Source organism: Drosophila eugracilis, unplaced genomic scaffold (genome assembly GCF_018153835.1).
Source record: "Drosophila eugracilis isolate 14026-0451.02 unplaced genomic scaffold, ASM1815383v1 contig_353, whole genome shotgun sequence".
In the NCBI taxonomy this organism is placed as follows: domain Eukaryota; kingdom Metazoa; phylum Arthropoda; class Insecta; order Diptera; family Drosophilidae; genus Drosophila; species Drosophila eugracilis.
The window spans coordinates 413210-437639 of NW_024573209.1; the positions used below are offsets into that span (position 1 = coordinate 413210).

General features: G+C 41.9%; 2 protein-coding genes across 2 annotated transcripts in view; both read left to right on the plus strand.

Moving 5' to 3' along the window:
• Positions 1 to 20589, plus strand: part of LOC108110698 (pneumococcal serine-rich repeat protein) — a 37670-nt gene extending 17081 nt beyond the window's left edge. The window contains 12 exon segments of the mRNA XM_017219835.2: positions 1731 to 2509; positions 9906 to 10430; positions 12407 to 12732; positions 12816 to 13635; positions 13637 to 14188; positions 14262 to 14568; positions 14630 to 14785; positions 15154 to 15837; positions 16101 to 16771; positions 16829 to 17495; positions 18259 to 18505; positions 20057 to 20589. Of these exon segments, the coding sequence (XP_017075324.2) occupies positions 2282 to 2509; positions 9906 to 10430; positions 12407 to 12732; positions 12816 to 13635; positions 13637 to 14188; positions 14262 to 14568; positions 14630 to 14785; positions 15154 to 15837; positions 16101 to 16771; positions 16829 to 17495; positions 18259 to 18505; positions 20057 to 20243 (5370 nt within the window). The 5' untranslated portion in view covers positions 1731 to 2281 and the 3' untranslated portion in view covers positions 20244 to 20589.
• A 464-nt stretch (positions 20590 to 21053) lies between these two features.
• LOC108110700 (CD63 antigen) lies at positions 21054 to 23780 on the plus strand. Its single transcript, XM_017219841.2, has 4 exons — positions 21054 to 21191; positions 22222 to 22312; positions 22818 to 23420; positions 23529 to 23780. The coding sequence occupies exons 2-4, from the start codon at positions 22244 to 22246 to the stop codon at positions 23601 to 23603; spliced, it is 747 nt and encodes a 248-aa protein (XP_017075330.2). The 5' UTR covers positions 21054 to 21191; positions 22222 to 22243; the 3' UTR covers positions 23604 to 23780.
• The last annotated feature ends 650 nt before the right edge of the window (positions 23781 to 24430 follow it).

The following is a 24430-nucleotide window of genomic DNA, read 5'->3' on the forward strand; positions in this document are numbered from 1 at the left end:
ACACTGGGAGATGCATAGGCACAAAGTCACCTCACCGTAGAAAACCGGCAAAACGTGTCCGAAATACGAATCCAATTTGTGAATGTGGAGTAAGTCTGCGTGCCGAAGAAATAAAATCACAAAAAAATGGAAAAAGAAAAAAAAGGAAAGAGTGCTGCTTGGCCACAATTTCGAGCAACTTTTATTTCTAGCCAAAGTGCTAAAAGATTCAACGCAACGCACTCGCCAAAACCGAAACCAAAACCAAAACCAAAAACCAAAACGAGTGCAAGTTCAACGGGGAAAACGGGTTTCCACATCGCCTGGCTCTTTGGGCATATGAGGAAGTTAATGCCTGAGCAGCTTGGCTAACCAAAGTGCGGCTAACAGCGAGCCAAGTGTAGCTGTGGAAAACTTAGTAACAGTTACTATTTAGCGGTCGACCAAAGCCGCATAAAATATTCAGAAAATTGCTTTTCTCTCTCCTTTGTGGGTGTTGTTGTTGTTGCAATTTCTCGCCCAGGTTGGTGGGGGGGTGCCCACCCAATTGCATCCGCTGGTCTGCTTTCGACTTGGGTCTGCGGGACTTGGATTGTGCTAAATTTGGTTTGTGTTTTTCCTTAGTTTTTTTCCAAAAGCCATAAGACAGAAGTATTTCAGTGTTAATGCCGACTGGCACTTATTTGGACAGCCTTAATGGGCGTAACAGTGGGGCGAAAGGTGATATTTTGGGGTATAAAAAGATCTTAAATTGAATGCTGTTTCTAAGTCAATCTACTGCTATAGTTTATTGGTAAAATATTGCCAACTTGACAAACAAAAACAAAAGACTTAGGCAACAAACTTGAAAAATATGAAAACCTTCTGAAACTCATAGAAGTCCTTCAAGACTTAAGCTGACACTCAAGAGCATTTGCTTACTCTATCTTAGAGGAGATAAAAACAGAAAATAACTTTAAAAACTATTTGAAAAACTAATTCATTTATGAAATATAAAAAACATCCATAAGAAGACATAATATTTGTAGAAGTAAAACCATTAAATCCACCATTTCATCACCAAAAACTCCATTAAGCCAAGCAACCTCACAGCTCTAACAGAAACTTAAATCATTAATTTAGCCTAATAACTTTTTGGGGGAACCTTAAACCTTAACCTTAAATTGAAGACCAACCACTGTGCCCCCAAACAAATGAAGTTCTTGCATAACTTTGACAATTACAAATGATGTGTCAGGCATATGATGACAAGCTCCCAAAAAAAAGCAGGCACCACGCATTGGAGATGCGGACTTTTCGCCCGACTACCTGAAATAATAACGAAACAACAGATTAAATTAAATTAAATTTAATAAAAAAAGAAAAAGAGAAACAACAAGTGGACACACATGTCCGCGAATTGTTTGAGGGGCCTCTGAGGCGGAAATAGACTGTGACATCCGCTGACAGCGCCAGAAAGAGAGAGAGAGAAATCAAAAGAATCCATGGCTCTGCCGCCCGAGGGGCTATCAGTCTCTCAGAGCATCTATATAGGAGTAGATAGACCCGTCTCTCATATCCGCTGGACGTTGGCCACAAATTTAATTAGAAATCTGCACGACGGCAGTTCAAAGCACTTTTCGCTTCCGCCATACATCAGCAAAAAGATACTATATATACTATATAACTTGTATATTTTCCCTATATCTCTTCACACTTTGCAACATAATTAACTAACGAAATTTCTATACACTCTGCTCTTGTCATTTCAGGCAGCTCAAACACACACACTCACAGCTAGGCAAAGGCAATACAGACAGTGAGGTCTCAAATTAGACCGTGAAAGCCGCAAAGTAAATAACCAGCAAAGCGTGCAAAAGGAAAAACCAGGGAAATTATATTAGATAGAGTTGAAGAGTAGAGGGGGCAGTGCCCCACGTGCACACAGTAGCAGGCCTAGAAAAGCTAGAAAATTATTATTATGATAATAAATTAAAGTTGCCATTAATTTAGCCAAAACGGAACGCGAACGAGGCCTGGGAAGACGGCCACAAAGACTTGGATGGTAGACGGTAGCATAATAACAATAAATAATAATTTGAAATAGGCGAGCACCAGAAAGCAGAAAGACAGAAGACAGAATACACAAGAAGACCACAAAGAAGTGGCCAAGTGCAGCCTCCCGTTCCAGAGGAGCAGCTAGAAAACAAAACAAAAAACAAAACAACAAAGCGAGGAAAAACGGAAAAGGCAGCTCGAGCGCATCGAGCGTGCAAATTAAAAGCGCACCACAGTAGCCCCAGTGCTCCAGCTTCTTCTCGACATGGAAGTGGCCACAACAAACAATCACAGTCAGAGCCATCATCATCACAATCATCATCATCATCATCAGCTGCAGCCATCATTGGGGGGCCAAGGCAGCGGCTCTCGGTCCCCCTTCCAGCGGGAGGTGCGTGAATGGCAACGCATCGATCCCAATACCGGAGCCCTCTTCACCGGACGCTTGGAGGCTGACCGCTGGATAAATGGACCGCTGAACAGCTATGGCAAGGTGAGTGGAAAATGGACTAAAGGTGGTAGCGTGATCTGCCTATCAGGGGTTATGTTTCCGGGAAAAGAGTAAGCTCTTTGTTATAGCAATTTCTCTGTTTTCTACATCATTTAACTTTATATATACTCGAATATATATTTCAAATAGTTCTAAGTTATAATATAAACCACTCATTAGTAAGCTGGTGTAAGCCTTAAAAAAGCCTCTTAAGTTTCTACAAACACCAGTAGCCGTTCTTCCACTCACGAGCTAAACACTCATCCCTGAGACATGGCCCAAGACCACAATGCGATTACTTTTGGCTCTGATTGATGGAACCAGTGGCTCCAGACCATGATGCTGCTGGTAGTGGCTCTAGTCTGCTGAGTTCCCCTCGGGTCTAGACCTAATTGCTGGGCTCTGTGTTTGTCCATCGTATTTTAAATGAAATTGAAAGGTCCAGACTCTCTAAATGGGAAGGCGTTCACTAATTTAGTGCAGAGTCTGCGGCAATTGCGGCTTGATTGCTAGTTTCGGTTTCCTTGCTTTTCGATTTTAATCAGTTAATAGTTTATTTAGCTGAATACCCGAAGCTAAGCTGCATGAGTTGGCCAGAAGAAACAGAAGTTGATCGATTAAGGTTCATAAAATCAATTGGAGTTTACGTTGGAATTAAGTTATATATAAACCTAAGAGCTTTTTTACTAGCTGTCAAGAAAACTTAAACTAAGAAAGTTAAATTGCAATTAAATTCAGCACAAATTCCCGTGATGGAAACTCAAACATCTGGCTTTTAATAATTCGGCAAGAACGGAACGCTAACTACGCATAGCCAAGTTAATCGCTGGAGAACCAGTCAGCTGCTCATTGGTGGTTACTGACTACAGAATACCGCAATTCCTATCGTTTTGTGTGTCAGTTGGCTTTTCACCGAATGCCTATCAAACTGCAGACATCGACATGGACATGGACATGGACATGGACATGAACGGAGATACTCGTACGTTGACCGTTTTTACTCAACCATAATTAACAGGTCACACGCACGGCTCTGATAAGTTGGATGCAAGTCCCAATTGCTAGTTAACGAAAATAAAAATCAAATAAATTAAAGTGAAAGAAAAACTAAACACGCTGCTGTGCCACTTGTGATTCGAGAGCTCAGCAGAGAGAGAGGTATATGGCCATATACCTTAATTAATTCGTGATATTCCTCTTCAGATTTTAGATTTCAGATTTCACTTGTCTTTGGGCTATGCCTTAGCATTGATTGCTCTAGAATTTGTCGGTTAATTATAAATGCCTTTTGGCTGGATGGCACAGCAGCACTTGGGGGCCTATCGTTAATTTTATGCTGGTTCATCCACTGGCAGCCGTCATCAACCTGGCCCATCATCATCATCATCATCTAGTCTGTTGGCCATCTAGTTTGTGTGTGTGTGGTCAAGTTGGAGTTCGCGCCTCAAGTGCTCAAGTTTCTGGCTGCCCAGAACCAAATCGAAATAGAATCTTGAAAGTTAGTTCGTGGTCTCAGTTCGTGTTGGGGCCAAAAACAAAAAAAAAAACTTAAATAGCACCACATACTTAACGAGATCTGGACTTTAAGATACTCTAGCCATTCGCTTTGGTCTGCCCCGGGAACGTCCATCAAATGCAATGACATCATGGCTTTGGTATTGCCGCACTCAAACTGAAGAGATTGATCCAAATAATTAAGCGATTTTTTGCCATTGAATACTGATCGGCTTACGAAACAATAGAATATCCTATTGCCACGTCGATGAGATCATGGTAAAATATCTAAAGACTGTTGACCTTACGATTTTTCAGCCAACTAAAAGATTTTTATGACATTTTTCGGCCATTTAGAAGTTGTCTTTAATCTGTTTTGGGGGGAGCACTAAGATAACATATTGATTCCCTTTCAGTTTTTAACTATTTACTAAAAGTTGACATTTGAAATGCCTTCTTCCTGAAGCAAAATTCGAGATCATTTAATGACCGAACAGTCACTCAATTTGGCAACTGTTACATTCACCCGTTCAGTGTCGATATGCCCTTTTTTAAAGCCATACTTTTATGGCTGCAGGGTATTCGATGGAGAAACACCGAAAACCGAAAAATGAAACTAAAAAAAAAGCAAAAATACCATTGAAAGTTGTTTCATTCCGCTGACTTTGTATCTTATCGCGATTGAACTTTGTTGCCACTGCGGCTGACGATGCTGAGAGCCTGGCCAAAAGATGAAAGGGTAATAGAGTGGTGGGGGGTTGGCTAGGGAAGCGATCAATACAATCAATTGGAAACGATCAGCGGAAAGAAGACACCAGGTCCTTGCCAGTGATGAGAAAAGTTAACTTTCATAGCGAAGAGAGGGAGATATGCCTTCTGCTGCTTGGGATTTTATGCTATCATTTTTCATTTATTTTATTAACAATAAATAATAAAAATAACGTTTAATCTTTGTATATATATTATAAGGATTATAAAATGCTAAGGTTAATTCATTGACCAAGAAGCTAGGGGAAAAATGCGGCAAGAGTGTCTCCAAAAATGTTCTTAAAATTCTTTAAAAAATTCTTTTGATTAACAAGCAATCTAAGAACCTAATTCATCGACTATATATAGATCTGTGCTTATAGTTATGATACATAAAACGGTCTCCTAACTTCTTAAAAAAGCACAAGTAAGCTAATAACTTGCCATCTCTAGTCCTAGTCCGCATTAGTTTCAGTTTAAAGAGCTCGACACGGCTTGTTTTGATGGCCAAGTCCGGGATTTATATCACCGACATCCCGCTGTTCGTCCAAAGTACTTTTGCCGACAAAGGCAAAGTCAAAGGCAGCGCCAGCCGCCACGGATCGCAGGAAAATCAATTTGGCAATACCCATTATGGCCAATATCGAATCCGGTCGGGTTCAGGACAGGGCAGAACCAACGCACCCCAGACACCGTTAGGCAACCAGACGGCGGATAGATCCCTGACAACTTCTTCATTAGCATTATGGATTGCGGATGGCGGATGGTGGATTGTGCAGAATGAAAGGCAAAGCAGAAATTTACATTTTGCAAAATCTTTTTTTTCTCTTTTCGCCGCATGCAAGCGCAGCAGCATTTGAATTATTCGCAGATGCAGTTGCAGTTGCAGTGTTTCTGTTTCTGTTTCTGTGGCGATGTTGCCACAATGTTGCCGCCTAACGGTACCAAGCTGCTGGCAATGCCACCGCCTTTGTGGGTCACTGGGTTGCCACAAGTCTAACCAGAAAAAAAAAAAAACTACAAATAAAATAAAAAGCAGAGATGCTGCCCGCAGAGAAGATGCAGCCGGCCAAAGAGATTTACCTCTGGTCAACAGCTTTTCATTTGTCTTCAGTTTTTTCTTTTCCCCGAGTGCTCTTCAAGCCATTTGGCCGACACACGTAAATTACTTGCAACTAATTGAGGATGTCAACGTGACGTGTCTTGCCTCAATTAAGTGTTTCCTCTGCCGCTAATGAACTCCACACCCAAAGTGAGATTGCGAGAGGCAGAGGGGATTCACATGATCTACTGCCTGCACTACGAAGCTCAAGCATATAGAGATATAGAGCCAACAAGATCGTGGCAGAAATAATGCATAAAAAATATATGTTATTATATAGCCTTAAAGCACAGATCGCAATAAGTGAAAAGGTTTATAAAATGGCCAAAAGCAACTTTGGGCAATGTGCTCTTACAGTGGCTAAGATATCTAAGGCAACATAAACCATTTCGTCAGTTACTAATTTTCTTGGAAATAATTATTTTCTTTTATAATAACAAACAGTTTCCGGACCAAAAGTCTCTAAAGTTACCAAGAAAAAAGCAAACTCACATAAAAGAAAACCCCTAAGTTAGTTAACCAAATTGCCGATTTATGATCGCTAAGCCGTCATTTCCTTTTGGCCAGAAACTGCATCCCACTGTGCAGTGCTCTACTGCAAAGTACCAAAGTCAAAGCCAGCTAAAAATAAAAAAGAGTCAACGCTTCGGCATGTCTATGCCGTCGATCTGTGTGAGCTGTCAGCCAAAAGAGCCAGAAGAGGTAGGAAAAAGGCGACATGCATGCCACGAACGGAGGGACAGAAGGACAGAGGGTCAGACTGGATGCCGGATAGACATGGATGTACATGGAGCATATGGCAGAGTCACCGAGTCACACACAGCAGAAGTCGGAGAAGTTGGTAGATAGACAGTCAATCTTATGGCCACAGACAGACGACCACGACCAGGCAGACGACTGCGACGACCGTGATGATGATGGTGCAGCATCATTAAATTCGTTTCAAGCGCAGGCAACGAAATATTTTGGCATATTCATAAACGGTGAAAAATTCTTAACGATTTCTTAACGTTAATAAACAAAAATTCTTAACATAACTTGCAATCAAAAAGTTATAAAAGTTAGAAGTTATAAAATAAGTCATATAACTTTATTTTGCCAGTTAAAAGCATTTAAAACTGTAAGCTTTAGGTAAATATTCTCCCATTTTTCTAAGTGTAGAGCCAAAAGCAAAGTCTTCCTCTACATCATCACGACTTCGGCTGGCTATAATATATGCGAGTGCTGGGCTCTGTGGAAGTCGTGGCAAGTCTCTGCATTTCATTGAACCTTCAACTTGACTTTGCGCTTCGGTTCGGTTTTTGGATTCAGCGTTTTCAATTTTTTCAATGTTTTTTTCCTTTTTTTTTTTTTTTTTAAGCTGAGTGTTAGTTTTTATCGGCATCAGCTGGCCGGCGGAGGCTGTACAAGATCATGACACTGATCGCTGGCTGGCTGATTTTGGCCAGGTTGAAATAATTCATTTACAGTTGGCTTTCTATCCTCGCCAGCTGTGTGCTCGCTGAGCCAGTTGCTCCATGATTGAGCCACCCCCTGGGCCATGCAGATTGCCAAAGCCAGCGCAGGCACTGAAACAGCTTAATAAGCCTGGCCAAGATCAAGACCAGCCAACAAGCCAAACAACAGCCTACACATAAGCTAGCTTGAACTTAAAATGGCGCAGCTAGACGGAAAAATCAGCAACTAAGCTGGAAAAGAGGTCATCGATAGATACACATACACATAGCAGGCACATTGTAAATTGCCAGGCATTACGGAAAAGCGGACCCAGATAGCCAAGAGCCTCCTCCTGACCATCGTGAGAAACTACGGCAGAACGTGCATGGCCCGCGGGTGCCAAACTGGGCTTGTAATTTATGTCTGCCACGCTATTCTGCACTCCTTTTCTCAGTCACTCAGTCCCAGTCCCAAGGATGAGTGTGACTTTAGGGAGCCGCTGAAATTATTATGCATTGTCCATATGCCCTACGGGGTCAATGGGAAGCTCAAAGAGACGGACGTTGAATTAAAATCACAAGCTGACCAAAACCAGACAGAAACTAAAATGTACAGAGAAGTGAAGGAAATAGCCCGACTGAGAACTTTGGAAGGGATAACCCTGAACTCAAAGACAGTGCATTGCATAAGTATAAGGCTTTGGATGTTACCTCTCGTAATAGCATAATTTTAAGTTGAAAGTAAATTCAAGGAAAAAAGAAGGTTAAAAATATGACACAGAAACTATAAGATAGTGAAGATTGGGGCTTTATCTAGTATCAATTTTATATTAATTGAGTCTCAAAATGGTTTCAAAAATCACTTCTTTTGGTGTTTATATAATTTTTGAAGTGTTTTATCCATCAACTACTTTAAAATTCATCCTCATCTTAAGTTTTTATAAATATTTTCAATTTTATCTTTAGTATTCCAGAGAATTCGCCATAATAATCCGTCACATATCTGCAGAATTTCCAAAACTTCTTAGAATGCCTTCTTATTACCAAGTCAAATCCAACTGACTTACCTCATTCTTAGCTAACCCCTAGAATATTATATTCTTTGTTCAGCAACCCGAAAAAACTCCCATCTAATGAAGCTAATTACAGAGGTTAAACCACAGACATTAGTTTTGCGCCATTCGCCGAGTTATGAGTTGCAGCTCAGAACAAAAAAAACCAAAGACTAGACTTCCCAGAGAGAACCAAGAACATTGAGGTGACTCAACTTGCATACAATATGCATATTTTTCTTTGTTTCTGCCTTGGCTTGGAGAACATTCAAATTTTTATATTCTAATATAAACAATGCTCAACTTTGACTCATAGACCAAATGTGCGGCTGGTTTTTGGTCATTGACACGAATACCCCGCGAGTACTGGACACCGGCGGGTTAAAGGCTTTCATTTCGGAGCATATTATGCATTTTTAGCACTATAAATCATCAATGCAATCGATTGCCACAATCGATCTTTGGGCCAGTTCGAGTGTGTTTCTTATTCCCAATTCGGTTTCTTTCCTTCGATGGTGTGTCATGGCACGATCCATTGAACGGATCTGCTAATTGTTCGAGTTAATTCACGGAAAACAAAAATTTGACTTCTTTTGGTATTTAAAATAAAATATATTTACTTAAGGTCAGATATAAGGGTGCCATAACAGGAATAAACCTTCCTCTAGCATCGTATTTTCCAAAATTATTGATTTTTAGGGATTTTTTAGGAAACTTACTCAGATTTTCATACTTTTTAAGCAACTTTATAACCTACCAACACATTTTCCAACTTATCCTACATAATTTCCCTTTTTCTTATATAGTAAGTCTTTATTTTTCCCAGTGTATGACAACAAAAGGGTGCAGTTGCTATTACAGTTGCCGTTGCAATTGCAGTTGCTCTCGAGAGTCTTTTGATTTGTGGCTGGCGTTTGGTCACGTGTGCCGAGCGGGCGAACTAAGCACGCCCAGCTGCCAAGATAAGAGACATCTAAACATTTTGGTAAGGGGGATAGTTGAACGGGGGGGAACGGGGGAAGGGAATGGCTTGACGGTCAAGTGTTTCGTCTGGCAACTTTCATACGCCCCGTTGCCAACGGCCGAATGCCATGCGACAAAGCACTTTTACGCCCAGCACACACGAGAGAGACACACCCACATCCGTACAGAAAATTTAGACAATCACATTGCGATCGCTTGTTTAATGTTTTATTTATCTGTTTTTTAACAGATTTGAATGTTATTATAGCCAAGAAATCGATATGGCAAGGTAGCTGTTGATGTATTAATTAGATCGGGCAGGGTTACGAGTACTTGAGATCAAAGGAAGTTGAAGAATGGTGTTGTGAAGGTTATAAATCTTAGGAATATCATCAGATATCAAAGGTCACCAAGATAGAGGAAATGAATCCTTTAAGATAAGCTAACAATCTCCAACTAAACATGCAATAAGTCGTACTAAAAGTCCTAATACTAACCCAAAGATTATCATTACATAACAAATATTGAACCCTTGACATCCCACATCATTATCCTGCCACCACTGAATCCCACTCTCTCTCTCTCTCTCTCCGATCTCTCCCCAGATATCCGACTCCCAAAACATCTCACAGCCGAATGGCACACAGCACACGCAGCGCAAACAGTTGGAGGTGCTGAAGGCCCGCACCGCCAACGGCGCCATGCAGGTGATCCGCACCCAGACAGTACAAAAGAGCTCGTCCTCGTGGTCCACCTCCACATCCACAACCACCACATCCACCACCCACCGCACGAGTAACAGTAATGGCCACGTTCCACCATCAATGCCCACAATCCTATCCCCCATTGATCAGGGTGGTGTTGACATTTGCGAACTTAGCGACGATTGCAGTCTAAGCGGCAGCGATGCTGGCATCGTTCGTACTGCATCTGCATCTGCCTTAACATCCGCCTCAGCCTCCGCATCCGCATCCGCACTGAGCCAGGAGCTCATAGACGATCATGTTGATTTTGTTGTGATTAATGGCGAGGCGAGCGATCAAGAGGACGCTGCCGACGATCATTTGCACAAAGGCGGCCACAATTTGTTACCCGATACGGCTCCGAGTCTGAAATTGAGCAATCTAATGGTAAGTTGCCTGCATCAGGCTCAAATGCAGTAGTCCAGAGTCAGGGTTTTGCTTCTATTGACTTGGCAACACTGAGAAAAAATAGGGTGGAAACATCTATTATTATCTTAATGAAATAAGTACTAAGTTAATTCCACAAAACTTGCAATTTAATAACTTGTAACTTTTTGCAACTTAATGTGACTCATATTACCCCTTATTTATTGACTTAAAATTAGTTCAAGTTAAGCCTACTATTTACTCAGTGTAGTTCGCTTTGTTTAGTTAGCTCATTAGCATGAACCAATGTTTGCTTTCTTCCATCTCGTTTCGTACTCGGTGGCTTTCGAGGAGTAATCTTTTGACCATGGCCATGGCAATGACCGAAAATGGCCAGTTGTTAACGGACGACGATTGTCGTGTTTTTGCGGGGAAAATGTTTCGCTTTTAGCCGCTGGGAAAATCATGGAAAACATGTAATGAACAGGGTTCGGAAAATTACTTACTAAAATCCTAAGATGGTTGTTAGCTTTACAACTTCAAATAAAGATTTTATCTGAGTGCTTATAATAAGCATTAATGACACTAAATATTTTATATAAATTTCTTGTAAAAACAGATATTAAAAGTAAAAGCTAACTCTATAACCCGTAAATATTCTCTTTGGGTTTCTCTACTTTACTCAAATGGATTAGTCTTGGCCATAAAATTAAGATTTTAATAAATGGAAGTGTCATTAAGGAACATCATCTAGCTACCAAAAAATATCTGAGTTTCTACAATTGGCCAGAAGTCATATATCAGACTAAACCTCTCTAGACAATCTACAAAGTGTCTGGTTCTTTGACTCATCGATCGAATCGAAATCGAATTTAATAATAACCCAACTCAATTAGGCGTTGCTTAGCACTTCAGCTGGACATTTAGGTCATGACCACAAAGGAAATTTCTACGCCAACTCTCTCTAAGAGAAAAAGTATCTAATTATTGGGCAGCAGCGAAAAAAAAAGAGATGCGAAAGTGACTTGAGACAAGAGCAACGCCCACAAACACCTGAAGGTTCTGGTCATCAATCTTGCCACGAAAATATCGACGGCTTAAATCGTTTTGTTTCAGCTAAGCTTGGAAATCAAAAAAATAACTTTATATTAAAGGGGTGGAAAATATTCATATATGTTTTATGTTATGTTTATTATCAGAAAGTTAAATGGCTTTCTGTGATTATATGGTTTCTGTTATTTATTGCATTTCACAAACTACTTTTATTATCTTTTGCGGATCTTTAAAGTTTTTAGCTAATGTCCTGCGCATGTCCAGCTGATTTAACAGAAATTTAACACCTGAGCTTAAAACTATCGATTCTGTAACTTCGGCGTTGCCAGATGCCGCGAGAGCAGTTTACTATTTATCGCAACACTATCTATAATCTAAATCATTGTATATTCCTTATTTTTCATATGAAAATTTGCACTGCAGACTGAATGTACTTAATCTAGCCATAAATCTATATTAGCATCAACTTTATCATTCAATCAAAATCACTTTATATCTTATAAAAGCTTATCTAAACAAAATTTATTTCTCTATTAGTTGTTAATTTATTCTAGGACTTAATTCTATTTTAAAACCATTTGCTACCAATACGGAAATTCATTAGCCATGGCTTATTTAGACACTCAAGCTGCTGCTGTCTGCAATTTATATGCGACTTAAGTGCCCAGCTTCCTTAAGCAGTTCCTGTCAAACACTGCACCCACTCCAACGATATAGCATAACAATTTCAATAACAACGGCATCAATAACGATAACCATACAAAAGACTCCCGCACTCGCGCTCGAGATCGGTATATAGCTTGGCTATATAATGCGCTCAGTCGGACTGAGCTCTTCTTTGTGCTTGATTTTCATTTTGATTTTGTTGATTTGGTTGATTTTTATTTAATTTTGTTTTTAACTTAGCGCCTTTCATTGTTGTTTTTGTGTGTTGCCATTTACAGAAAAGCAGTTCGAGCATTTCCAGCCAGAGCAGCAACAATTCGAACTTAACAACTGCAACACAAGCGAGCAACACCCACAAAAGTGCGGGCAAAATAAGCCTACATGCAATTGTGGGACCAGAATCATCATCATCATCATCATTATCATCATCGTCAGCGGTTTGGGCCAAGCAGCCTGACTTATATGGCCAACTCCCCGGTGGCGTGGGTGGTTCTGGTGCTGCTGCTGCTGGTGGTGATGCTGACGTAGCTGTTGCCACGCCAACGCAACGTCGTGATTTGGAAAGTTTCCGGCATTATAACGATGACGACGACGACGATCTGCGGTAAGTCACATACAGAAATTTCTGTCCATTAGCCGATCGGCCCTGAATCCAGTACCACATCTCTATCTCCAACTCCAATACAGACTTACCGCTCGTCACCAGCGTCGTCAGCAGGTGTCCCAGTCGGTCTACGCCCCACCATTGCCCTCGTTAGGATCCACTTTGCTCCAGCGCTCCCGCTCCATTTCCACGGATGATCTCAGCAACGACTGGGAGCGTGAGGATCCCGCCGAACAGCCGGTTGGTGAGTGGCGACGAGTCAGCAAGCTGCGACGATCTTTTCAGTCGCAAGATCACTACAAGAGCCCGGTATCCGTGAATCGACCTCGACCCTTGGATCTGCCGGCAAGTTCAGTGAGTGTGGCTCGTTTACGGGCGGAACTGGAGAACGGACGTCGCCTGCATACGGCCATGCGGAATAACCACGTGGATCTGGCAGCCCTGGACAATATACTTAACACTCCTACAGCCAAACCCACGGTGGCCAAGAGGAACACCTTCCTCACGGCCGAGTCCCTGCAAGAGATACGCGGCAAACTGAAGAAACTCTCAGACGAAAGTCTCTACAAGGAGGACTTCCTGGCCTACCACCAAAAAAATCCTGCGGTAGTGCGGGAAATCAGCGTGGAGAAGGTAGATCCTACACCACCAGCTCTATCGACTCCATCGGCCTTTCGACCCGTTCACAATACCCACAGTCTGGAGTCCCGTCAGAGGCAGAAGGACACCAGTTCCAGTGAATGGCATTTGCGGCGCAAGTCATACGGCTTTGAGAAGATGTCACCGCCCGAGGACAAGAGCATCTTCCGGGTAGACGCCTCCACAGATAGTGGCCTAGGCAGATCTGGTGAGCAACTAGGCAACTGGTCACCCACGGAAAGAGAGCGTGAGAGAAACGAAAAGGAATGCCGCTGGTGGACATCAGAACAATGGCGGTGGAACCATTGTCCATTTCGGCAGATCCCCGAGACCCATCATCCCATCATCCAGCCCCACAGAAGGAGAGTTGAGTAAACGCCATTCGATAGCCGTAGAGGAAACCTGGCGTGATATTCGCAAAACCTCGCAGGTGCATGTGAATGGAGGAAGCGCTGTCCCCAGCACCTCGAACACCACCAGTCACCTGCACAAGGGCAGCGCTCAGAAGCGAGTGGAGTTCTGCAAGACAGAGGTGCACTTTGCCGCGGAATCGGGTCGCGTTAATATCGTGGAGACCGACGGCAAGCCGCCGCCCACGCAAAACTTTCGCCGACGCCGTCGCACCACCACAGCCAGCGGTCCATTGCAGAGTCTGGTTAAGTCAGCCAGTGCCAGCGGTGGAAGTGGCACTGCCACCACGCAGAGCAGCGAGGTGACCCACTTTGGGGACGATTCACAGCGTCGCAAGACGATAGCCACCAGTACTGTGGCCTACCGAGCCACGCTCATGGATCCGCCAGAGGTGGTTAGCCAGCCAGTGAGTATTCTTTTAGGGAAACTTTTCCTTAAATTGGTTTTATAAAGATTTCTTTCTGTTCTTTCATGTCCAGATTTCCAGTAGCCACAGCAACACCTCCACCAGCACCCAAGTGACCGTAACCACAGTGGCTAAGCCTGTGCACGAACCACGATACAGCCTGATGGAGTCCACTTCGAGGAACAGTTACACCTCCACTAGTGGAGTGGATACCACGGATAACGAGACAGATGAGCTATCAAATATTAGGGGAATCCTGAAGAACAAACCGGTGAAACCGAAGCCCTATCACCTGGGCGAGAACATAGAGAGCGCCGATGTACTCTGGAGTGTGCCAGCTATGAAAGTCGATCGAGAAAGTCCCTCGGCAAGAGATAGCGGTAAGAAACTAATTAGATACTGGATAACTTACAGAAGTAGTAGTACTTATTTCACCCTTAGGAGTGACTAGCGATTCACCCATTAGTCCCAAGTCGGTGGCCGAGAGAATCCGCATTGTGGAGCAGCGCCAACAGCAGCAGCAACCTTCTCCAGCTGGAAATGGATACTCGACCAAGATCAATGTGAGCCTGGGCTCCGAGGATTGGGCAGAACCAGGTTTGCATTTTTACTATATTCCTAAGCATAATTAGTTGTACATTTGATTAGATAGTTGGAATGCCTGTAGTTTGTAGTACCTTGTCCACTGAAAAAAAAAACCAAAACGTTGTATGATTTAGTCTATCTGGGTTTTAGCCATGGACTCCTCTACTTGACTCGAACTCTCTGTACTCTGATTTGTATTTCTAATGCATGTTGTGAACTCTGACTGCCGCTTCTCTAAACCACATCTAATGCTACATCTAACACCACTCGCTAAGCTCAGCTCGATAACCACGCTCTAAAAAAACCATTTAAAAGAAAATCGAAAGAAAACATGAATTGCCAAACCCACCAACGACACTTTCCGCACATTTCCCACACAGGCACAGCCATGCATCATCATCCCAGCTCGAAATACCGCCAGTATCGACGTCCAAGTGCCCAAGAGCTATTGTTGGAGGATCTGCGCCAGCATCAGCGCATCCTGGACGAGGGTTTGAAGTCCACGTCCCTGATAATGAGGACCATGCGATCGGCCAGCGAATTCGATGAGGCCATGCGACGCCTGAGCATAGCTTCGATTGAGTCCGCCTTAGTTCAACCGACTATTGTGGTGCCCACGCCCATGTTGCGATCGCACAGCTACCAGGAGGAGGGATCCTACTCCTCCAACCGCCGCCCTTCCACCATATCCACCACCTCCATAACAAGCAGTGATCTCTTCGGCAGTGCCTTGTATGATTCCCTGCCGCGGACACCTTTGGCTCCACCGCGCTTGAAATTACTGGGAAACACTCAGATCCCGGTGAGCCAGCAGTTAACCCAACTGAGAAGGCTCTACGATGCTGCCGAACAGGATCAGGAAGATAGTGCCGATGAGGAGGTGAAGCGGTACTTCCGGGACAGCAATAGTGACAGCGGTGGAGGAACTCAGGGAAGCTCCTCGCCAGATCATCAGCCGGCGGAGTTGTTCAAGGGCAGCGAGTATTCCAGCAGCTGGAGTCGCCTTAAGGCCAAGCGAACCATCTGGAAAATCGAGGCACAAGATCAGATACTGAAGAGAGCAGGTAAAGCCTGTTCAATTCACAGAGAGGGTTGAGTTAGGAGGAGTTCATTTGGGGCATCAGATCAGGCAGAAAAAACAAGAAAGTTTGTTAACAGGTTTTTGAAGAAGGATTTTGGGCAAGGAACCTAAGCCATTTTCATTGACGTCTATCAGCTTTTTACCAAACATTATTAATTTAATATTTAAAGACTATTTAAAAAGAGTTATAATAGTTAAAAAACTTGTAATCCTGACTTCCTAATAACTTCCTGATCACCTTTTCAGATCTACCCAAATCGAATGTGATGAACATAGCTCTGCACGCTCCCCGAATTGAGAAGCCCAAGGCTACACCACCTACCCTTCGAATTGGCCAACTGATACCTGTGGCCAAGCCCAGGACCCTCTTTATTCAGCCGCAAATCCAAACACAGACTACACAAGCAGACAACGGTGACGAGTCCGGAAGTGAGTCCTTGAAGATTGTCAAGGAAGCACGCGGAGCTCGCAAGCTGCGTGAACACGAACTCTCTTACTTTGGAGTGCAACAGAAGCAGCAGCAGGCGAAACTATCGACAACAACCACGAATCCCAGAAGAACACTGCCCAGTCGCAGCAAAATGAGCCACAGTGATGAGATCAAGGCCAACACCACGACCACCACCAAGTGGCAATTGCTCAACGATCGACCCGACCTGCTGAGGCACAGTAGTCCCCAGCAAAACGATAATGGCACGACCAACGACTACGACCAGGATGATAATGATCTGGATGAGGACGAGGAACACTGTTATGAGAACATTGCCACCGAACTGACTACCACTTTTAGGGTCAAATCTCCATCCCACTCCCCGGATCGATCACGATCACCGGGTAGCTATGAAAGGAAGACCGACCTGCAGAGGGACGCTCAGATCCTGAGCGAAATGACCCGAAACGCTGATCAGACTTTGAAGGTATGTGATAGTTCAAGTACTTCTAGTCAAGACATAAATCTACTTCTTCCTTAACAGGCTCTCTCCGATGAGGCAGCCATCAAGGATCAGCGGCGCAGATCCTGTTCCCTGCAGCGTCGCAGCGCCAAGCCCTTGGAGACCATTGATGAGAAGGTGAAGATATACCCCCAAACGATCGGGGTGGCCCGTGGCACTTTCGCCTCGGAGGCACGTCGTAATTCCCGGCAGTCGACTCCTTCGCCTACGCGGGCACGCAGCTCGTCGCAGTCCTCCATCGAATGCTGTCCACGGGATCGATCCCGCTCCAGTTCGCGGGAGTCGATGACCCACGGTGGTGGCTCATCCGATGACCAAGTGGCCCAGAAACAGCGAGCCGAGCGCCTTCGCATGCGCACTCCAAAACGAGAGAAGTCCCGTCATGAACCGATCGAAGTTCGTGTCAACCGCCACAGCAGTAAGCCAAGGAGCAGTTCAAATGCCACGGCACAGGGGTCATCTTCTCTGGAGTCCAAGCGTAGCTCTCGTCACAGTTCACGCCACAGCCGGGAGGTTGATCACTCCACGGAGACCAAGACCTCCTCTTCCAGCCGCTTGATAAGATCTTCTCGGGTGGCTGATGAAAGTCGCTCGAGACAGAGCAGCCATCGGGATCGGGAGAAGGAAGGCGATCGAGAACGCTCTCGAGGCACCGATAAACATCGCGATGAACTCACACGTTCCAGGGGTAGGTTATAACAAGATATAGAAAGATATTCTAGATATTTTTCAGGAAGGATTAAATGGAGATATAATACTTTCCGGTTAATCTTGCAGAACTTCTTGTTTTGGGCTTGCTCATTATGGGTGCCACACAGCCGCAGAGGCTGAACAAACGTTTTAGGTTTGCCAGATGAGTTTCAGTTGCGATCAGATTAGTTAACACTAAAAGCGCACACTTTTACAGAAATATTAGCTGACACTGTTTAAATTATTTTCAGTCTTCTCAGCACACACTGTCTTAAACGAAATACACACACAAATTGTCAGAAAAATGATAATCTTCTTATACCTTCTTTGCATCATTCACACATAGTCTTATACAACACACTGACACTTTTTCTATATTTTATTATTTGAAACCGAAGTCTTAGCATCCTAAAAAGTTTTAAAAATGGTAAATTGTTATATTCAAGAAAAACCTTCGTAATGCTGTGATATTCAAAGCTAAAATCACAATGGACTTAAAAACAAGAGAAGAGCCTAAACTGATTTAAATTGAGAGGAGTAAATGGAAAATTTCTGTAAAAACAGTACATAAGAACACCAAAAGATATCGCACAGAGTTTTATATATTAGCTCAGCATGATTTTTAACTTTCTTAACTAAACTAAAACCTTTAAGGAAAAACAGTTTTGTAAGATGTTCTAATCCTAAACTTAATAAGCCACTTAACCATTTTAGATTCCTTTAAAGCTTAATCTAATAATCTTATATTATCCCTCGCATAGGTCACTCCAGTCGCTCTAGGCACAGTGAGCACCCATCGTCGGGAACCCGGGAGAGCAGTCGCCCAAGTAAGACGAGATCGAGTCGCAGTAGCCACGACTCGACGACGGCACACAAAAAGTCAACAACGACGACCACGAGCACAACAGGCAGTTCGAAAACATCGAAAACCACAACGCATAAACCATCTGCATCAGCCAGCACCACCAACACCACCACAGTAGCACCACCCACGCACCACGAACTGACGTACGTATACGTAACGAATTTAGCCAATACACAAACCAACGAGGAGTCACCAGGAATCACTATGAGTGATAGTGCCGAAGAGCCAGCAAAAGAGGCGGACTATGCGAGTATTGATGAGGTGGAGGTATCGAATACTCCTCAGCCACCGCCGCGTAGCAGACGCAAGAGATCGATGATCCCAGTGCCCATAAATCAGCCCGCCAGCTATGAGTATCGCACCAAATTGCAGATGATACCGCCCAGCTATTCGAATCAGTCCACCCTGAGGTGTCGCAGTGTGGCCCGCAAGAAACCCTCCCTGAAAGCCACCCAATCGACTAGCTCCAGTTTTGCCTTTCTGCCCTACTTACCGGCCAAGCGAAACTCGAGCGTTAGCCATGTTTACGACAATTACCTGCTGTATGCCACCAGTGAAGATCCGATAAAAACGGAAAAACTGCGTCCCTATCAAAACAATCTGAGCAATGACCATGCGCAGCTTTTTGGTGCTGCTGCAGCAGGGGCTGGGCATAGGGAGGGGCGTGGTCGCCTGGGCGGCTGGCCAAAGAGGCTGAAAATGCGACAAGTTCGAAGCAGTGTGTCAACCCATCAGCCCTTTGGCATCTGCACATGTTCATAGTCAGCGCTGGAGACACAAGATATTAAGCCCACAAGAAACCAAAAATCAGAATAAATATATTACATAATCTTGGGATGCAAGGATCTCGTCACAGAAATATCACACACACACACACACCCCCCAAAAAAAGAAACCCAAATAATCCCAAATGCACGATTACGTTTGATTTTCCAAAAGCGAACTGCATTTCCCTAACCACCCAACCACTGTGTTCCCCATACTAATACTAAAACCTCCCTCAAAAAGTTACTACTCAAGTGTGAGAGATTTTCGTTTGTTAATTTTGATTATTATTTATTTCGGAGCGCACACAAACAATCAAAAACTTGGCCAAAAGCACACAAGCACAAGCACAAAAAGAAAGGGCCTGTCTCTGGGTTCTGTTTTTACTTTTCACAGCGTAAGCGTTTTTTCCAAATTTTGTTTTCCTTTTTTGTTTAACCCCCAAGTAGTGCATGTTTTATTGGGTAAAACGAAAAGTGGTTTGGAAATGGGTATAACTTTCCAACTACCAAATGTAGCATTGAAAAACAAACTCAACTAATATATTTACTAGACTATTTTAACCATAACATTGCATGTTTGACTACTATTAACTAACTGACAACACTTAAATTTCTAACCTCATGCACAACACTCGGCTCTATCAGTAGAATCAACTCTAAAAACTGACTATGAACATGTTGCTGGAAACCAGAAAACCAAGAAATCATCAATGAAATTGGAATTAAAAACAAAAAAACCGAACACACAACATAAAACAGCCTCTATTCTATTTCTCTTTAGCAACTGGAACTACGTAGTTGAAGTAGCAATTTGGAAACACTATCCTAAGAAACAAAAACCAAAAAAACAGTAGAAAAATTATTAAAAAATATATTAACTTTCAGAGAAGAAGGTTTAATCTAACAGGTTATTATCTATCTCCACAGACACGGTAAAAGCACACTGAATGGACACCAGCATCATCATCAGCACCAGCACAGCAGCGGCGGCAAGCATCAAGGATCCGGACATGGTCATCGGGAGCAGCAGCCACATCATGTCCACAGCCTGACCACTTCGTCGATCGCCAATAGCAGACATCAGCGCGATCGTCACGGCAAGGATAGGAAATAGAATTTATGGGAACTCTCCAGCGAGCAAGCAACGAACTACTAAAAAAAAAAAAAACCTACTTTAATAGATATATAAATATATATACTTATATATATATATTTTAACATTTGTAATATGTACTAACACATGAACGACGACCAGCCCAAATTCGATGAGACTTTTTTTTGGTAATTTGCGAAATTTTCTGGCATTGTGAAAAAATTTCAAACAAATTACTTTGAGGTTTATGGGACAAAAGAACTAACCGATTTACTAATGTTTCGATATTGCAAAATGTGACTTTGAAAATGTTCCAGTTCCCAGTTCCTGTTCGCATTTCCACAACCACACACATTTTCACACCCCCTCCGCTTTGGCATTGCACTCGAAATTCAAGTATTAAAACAAAAAATGATGCCACCAATTCCCCAAAATGAAACTAAAAACTAAACATATAAAATAACAAATGATACTCATAAATATTCTTCGATAGCATTTAGTTTACGACAAGCAAAAGTGAATGAAAATAAATATAATACATTTTTCAATTATAAATGATTTTAGTTTGATCTGAGGAGGGAATGGGAACTTTTGATATTAACCAAATTAATTATATATCTACAGAAATGATATATTTTCAATCTGCAGTTAGCAACCAATTGATTTCAACACAAAGTAGATCTCTCGTGGAACTCGTAAAACAACGCGAAGGTTTTCTTTTCGCAGAACGGTGCTAACTGTGTGAAAAGCTTTTTCGCAGCTTTTCAGCCAAGTATTTCATTATATATTTAACTTTTTATCACTAAACTCACACCAAGCAACGCCGTGATAGGTAGCAAAGCTTATGGTTACTCGTAATTGTAATCCTCTGTGAGCGTTCCGGCAAATGGAAGAGGCTCTCAGTTGTTGTCCAACTGCCGTCACGTCAAACTACTAAAATTGTTCACATTCAGTGCCGGTGCCAGTGTCGTGAGTATAATCAAAAAGAAAAAAAGATAATTTCAAGTGTGACTGCATTATGTTTTAACTGGGTCTGTGATAAGCGAAAGAGCTTCCATAAAATCGGCACTATCAATGCTCCACATAATTATTAATTCGATTACACTCAGAGCCATTGCCACACTGAAATGAGTCATCGATCTGATAGGCAGATCAACCCTTGGCATTTCGTTCTACTATCTCATGATAATCTATTAATATCAAACGAACAGAAGCAACGTATTTGTGTCTTCCATCAAGTTCAACTGTGATAACACCTGTATTTCGCAGTGTTTAGATTTCTTTTGTTAACGAAATGAGTCAGAAACACTTTTGGCGCAAAGTTCAAGCCTAATTTTTAGGTTTCTTTGGAAATATATGCTGTCAGTTTTTAAACTCTTAACATAACAAATTTCTGCAACAAATTATTTACATTTTTCTTACTTGCTGTGTCATAGTGAAAAAGCAAATTTACTTTTTGTTTCAATAAAAATATTATTAAAAAGTTGATTTTTTATGTTTCAGTAAAAAAGGAGAACTTTTTGCACTCCATACCCTTTGTCCCGATATATTACTATTTATTTAGTAACACTGATCAATATTAGTTATATATTTAGTTTTGTTTTTGCCACAATATAAACTGCAGGCCTATTCTATCATATTATATCTTATCGGATTCAAAGCGAGCGGTTATCTTGTCTGAAATGGCGGTCTAGGCAACATCAGTACATTGAAAATACAGCAGGTAGTTGACCACATTTGGCTTAAACAAAAGCAATGTCCCCTATCAGTTACTGATAACTAAATATATATATAAATACATATAGGTTTTTGTTGATTAGAAGTGAGACCTTCCTTGGTGTCTAAGTTTGGTCTGCAATCCACTTTATTTAACTTTCGGAATCGAATCGCAACAGTTGAGTTTAAATTTTCGGCCCATCGAAGAAGTTGACCAAGCTTTCCCTCGCTCTCTCGACATTTTAATATTTCATTAAGAGCTTAAAAACTATCGATTTTTTAGGTTACAAACTAAATAATAAACGATGTCGCTTTTAACGGGCAGCGCCAATGCGGTGAAATACACGCTCTTTGGATTTAACTTGATCTTTTTGGTAAGTAAACTAATTAAGTTTTCGGCTTGGATGAGTCACCAGTCAGAGTCACATTGATAACAGAGTATCGAGATTAGATTGATAAAGCGATTGGTTGTCATTGGTTAAAGGGGAACCACAAAGACGATTAATGGTTTATAAATCAATAAAATAATAATGGAGACCCATTCCATTACTTTTCTTAAAAAATGAACTCTCTTTTACTTTATATTATATAATGATATTCAAAATAGGTTTGCAATTTTGTATAAAATTCTTAAAAACACGTCACTTAAGCCTATTTAGTTTCACAATGCCCGAAGAATCTTTAAACCATTATCTTATCTCATTTGCAAAAGACATGTCAACATGATACAAATTTATTTATCTAGTTTAATGAGTAATGAATAAGAAAGATTCCTGAAATTTTTTAATAACAACTTTAAATACGAAATCAAAAATATTATTAATTACCTAAAAGACTAGTCAAAGCAATTAATATCGATCATTATTATAAACCAACTAGATCACTGGCATTATTCTGATTGCCGTTGGAGCCGGAGTCGGTGCCGTTTACACGGGCTATGAACTCTTCTTGGCCGGCAAGTTCTTCTCGATCCCCACATTCCTGATCGTGATCGGATCGTTCATCATTCTGATCTCGTTCTTTGGCTGCTGGGGAGCCCTCAAGGAGAACTACTGTCTGGTGCTCAGCTTCTCGATCATGCTGGCCATCATCTTCATCCTGGAACTGGCTGCTGGCATTAGTGGCTATGTCCTGCGCAACGATGCCTCCACATTGATCAAAACGTCGCTTACTGATTCCCTGCACGAGTACAATGTAGTTGGTAAAAATTCGACCACCAAACTTTGGGATGACGTGCAGCGGGAATTCGACTGTTGTGGAGTTACCTCCTATACCGACTGGAACGTCACCTTGACCGAAGGCCAGCTGCCCATCTCCTGCTGCGACATTCCAGCGGGTACGGTGGGAACCTTCAGTTGCTCGGCCAATGCGACCACCGATACAACCCGCCATGACAACGGCTGCCTCGACGGATTCTCCAACTATATTTCCGCCCATGCGGTCAGTCTTGGAGCTGCGGGTGTGGTCATTGCAGTTCTTCAGGTGAGTTTCGCTGATCTTCAGAAGAGCCCATTAAGGTGTCTCTTTACAGAATGGTTCTCCATTGATAAATACATTTAATGTACTTAATAATGATTTTCTTCCTTTCAGTTCTTTGGAGTCATCTTTGCCTGCTATATAGCCCGAGAGATCAAGATCCGAAATGGCATCACTGGCTTCATGTAAGTCCAAGATGACATCGATACCTGATCTGTGAGGTGGGGAACAGGAACTGGAGAGGATCAAAAACCCGCCTTTTAATTTTAAGAAACTTCTAAATTCGATGGATGTTCTATAGTTCTATATTGACTTTTCCTTCTGCTTGTGTGAATAAAAAAAAATATATATAATTCTAAACAAAAATTTCTGCGAATTTCTTTTGTTTCTTTGAGTTATTAAATCTTATCTGACGTGTAGGTTTTATATTGGGCGGCCTTTGGGAATCCAATCTTATCACTCATATATTGTGGCCTATAAAAATTCAATTGTGTAGACCGCACCTCTAAATATTTGGATGTTATATATATTCGAAGTACTTATTTCATCAGTAATGGTAAAGAATCATAAGTTTATCCCAAAAGATATAATTTCTAGGTTTGCTTAACTGCTGATAAACTTGTCAAGTGCAAGTTAGTTTTAAGTTTCTTAGGTTTTTACAAAATATATATAAATGTGTATTCTAAGATGAAAAAAGTATGAAAGAATTATACCACGAAAATTATTGAAGGTTCATATACTGTTAGTAAATGTGTCCAATTACTCTAAAACTGTTTTGCATTTCAGAGAACGATGAAGATCCAACACTTCTAAAACTGCTGTGAGCCATTTTAAGAGATTGATGATAACTTAAGTAGCAGATCATGTTAATAAGTTCATCCAATATCCCTAAAACCTTAGTAAGCTATTTTCAGAGCATCTGACATTCAAATTAACTTAAAATAACAGCCGTCATCTAGTCTAAGCCCCATTTAAAACATGTTCAAAAATAATAACCAGTCAAAACAAATACAATT

Excerpts from the sequence above, each read along its gene's own strand:
- LOC108110700 (XM_017219841.2), top strand. The coding sequence starts at position 22,244 with ATGTCGCTTTTAACGGGCAGCGCCAATGCGGTGAAATACACGCTCTTT. Across the intron at positions 22,313-22,817 it reads GATTTAACTTGATCTTTTTG|ATCACTGGCATTATTCTGAT; the intron begins GTAAGTAAACTA and ends TAAACCAACTAG. Across the intron at positions 23,421-23,528 it reads TGGTCATTGCAGTTCTTCAG|TTCTTTGGAGTCATCTTTGC; the intron begins GTGAGTTTCGCT and ends TCTTCCTTTCAG.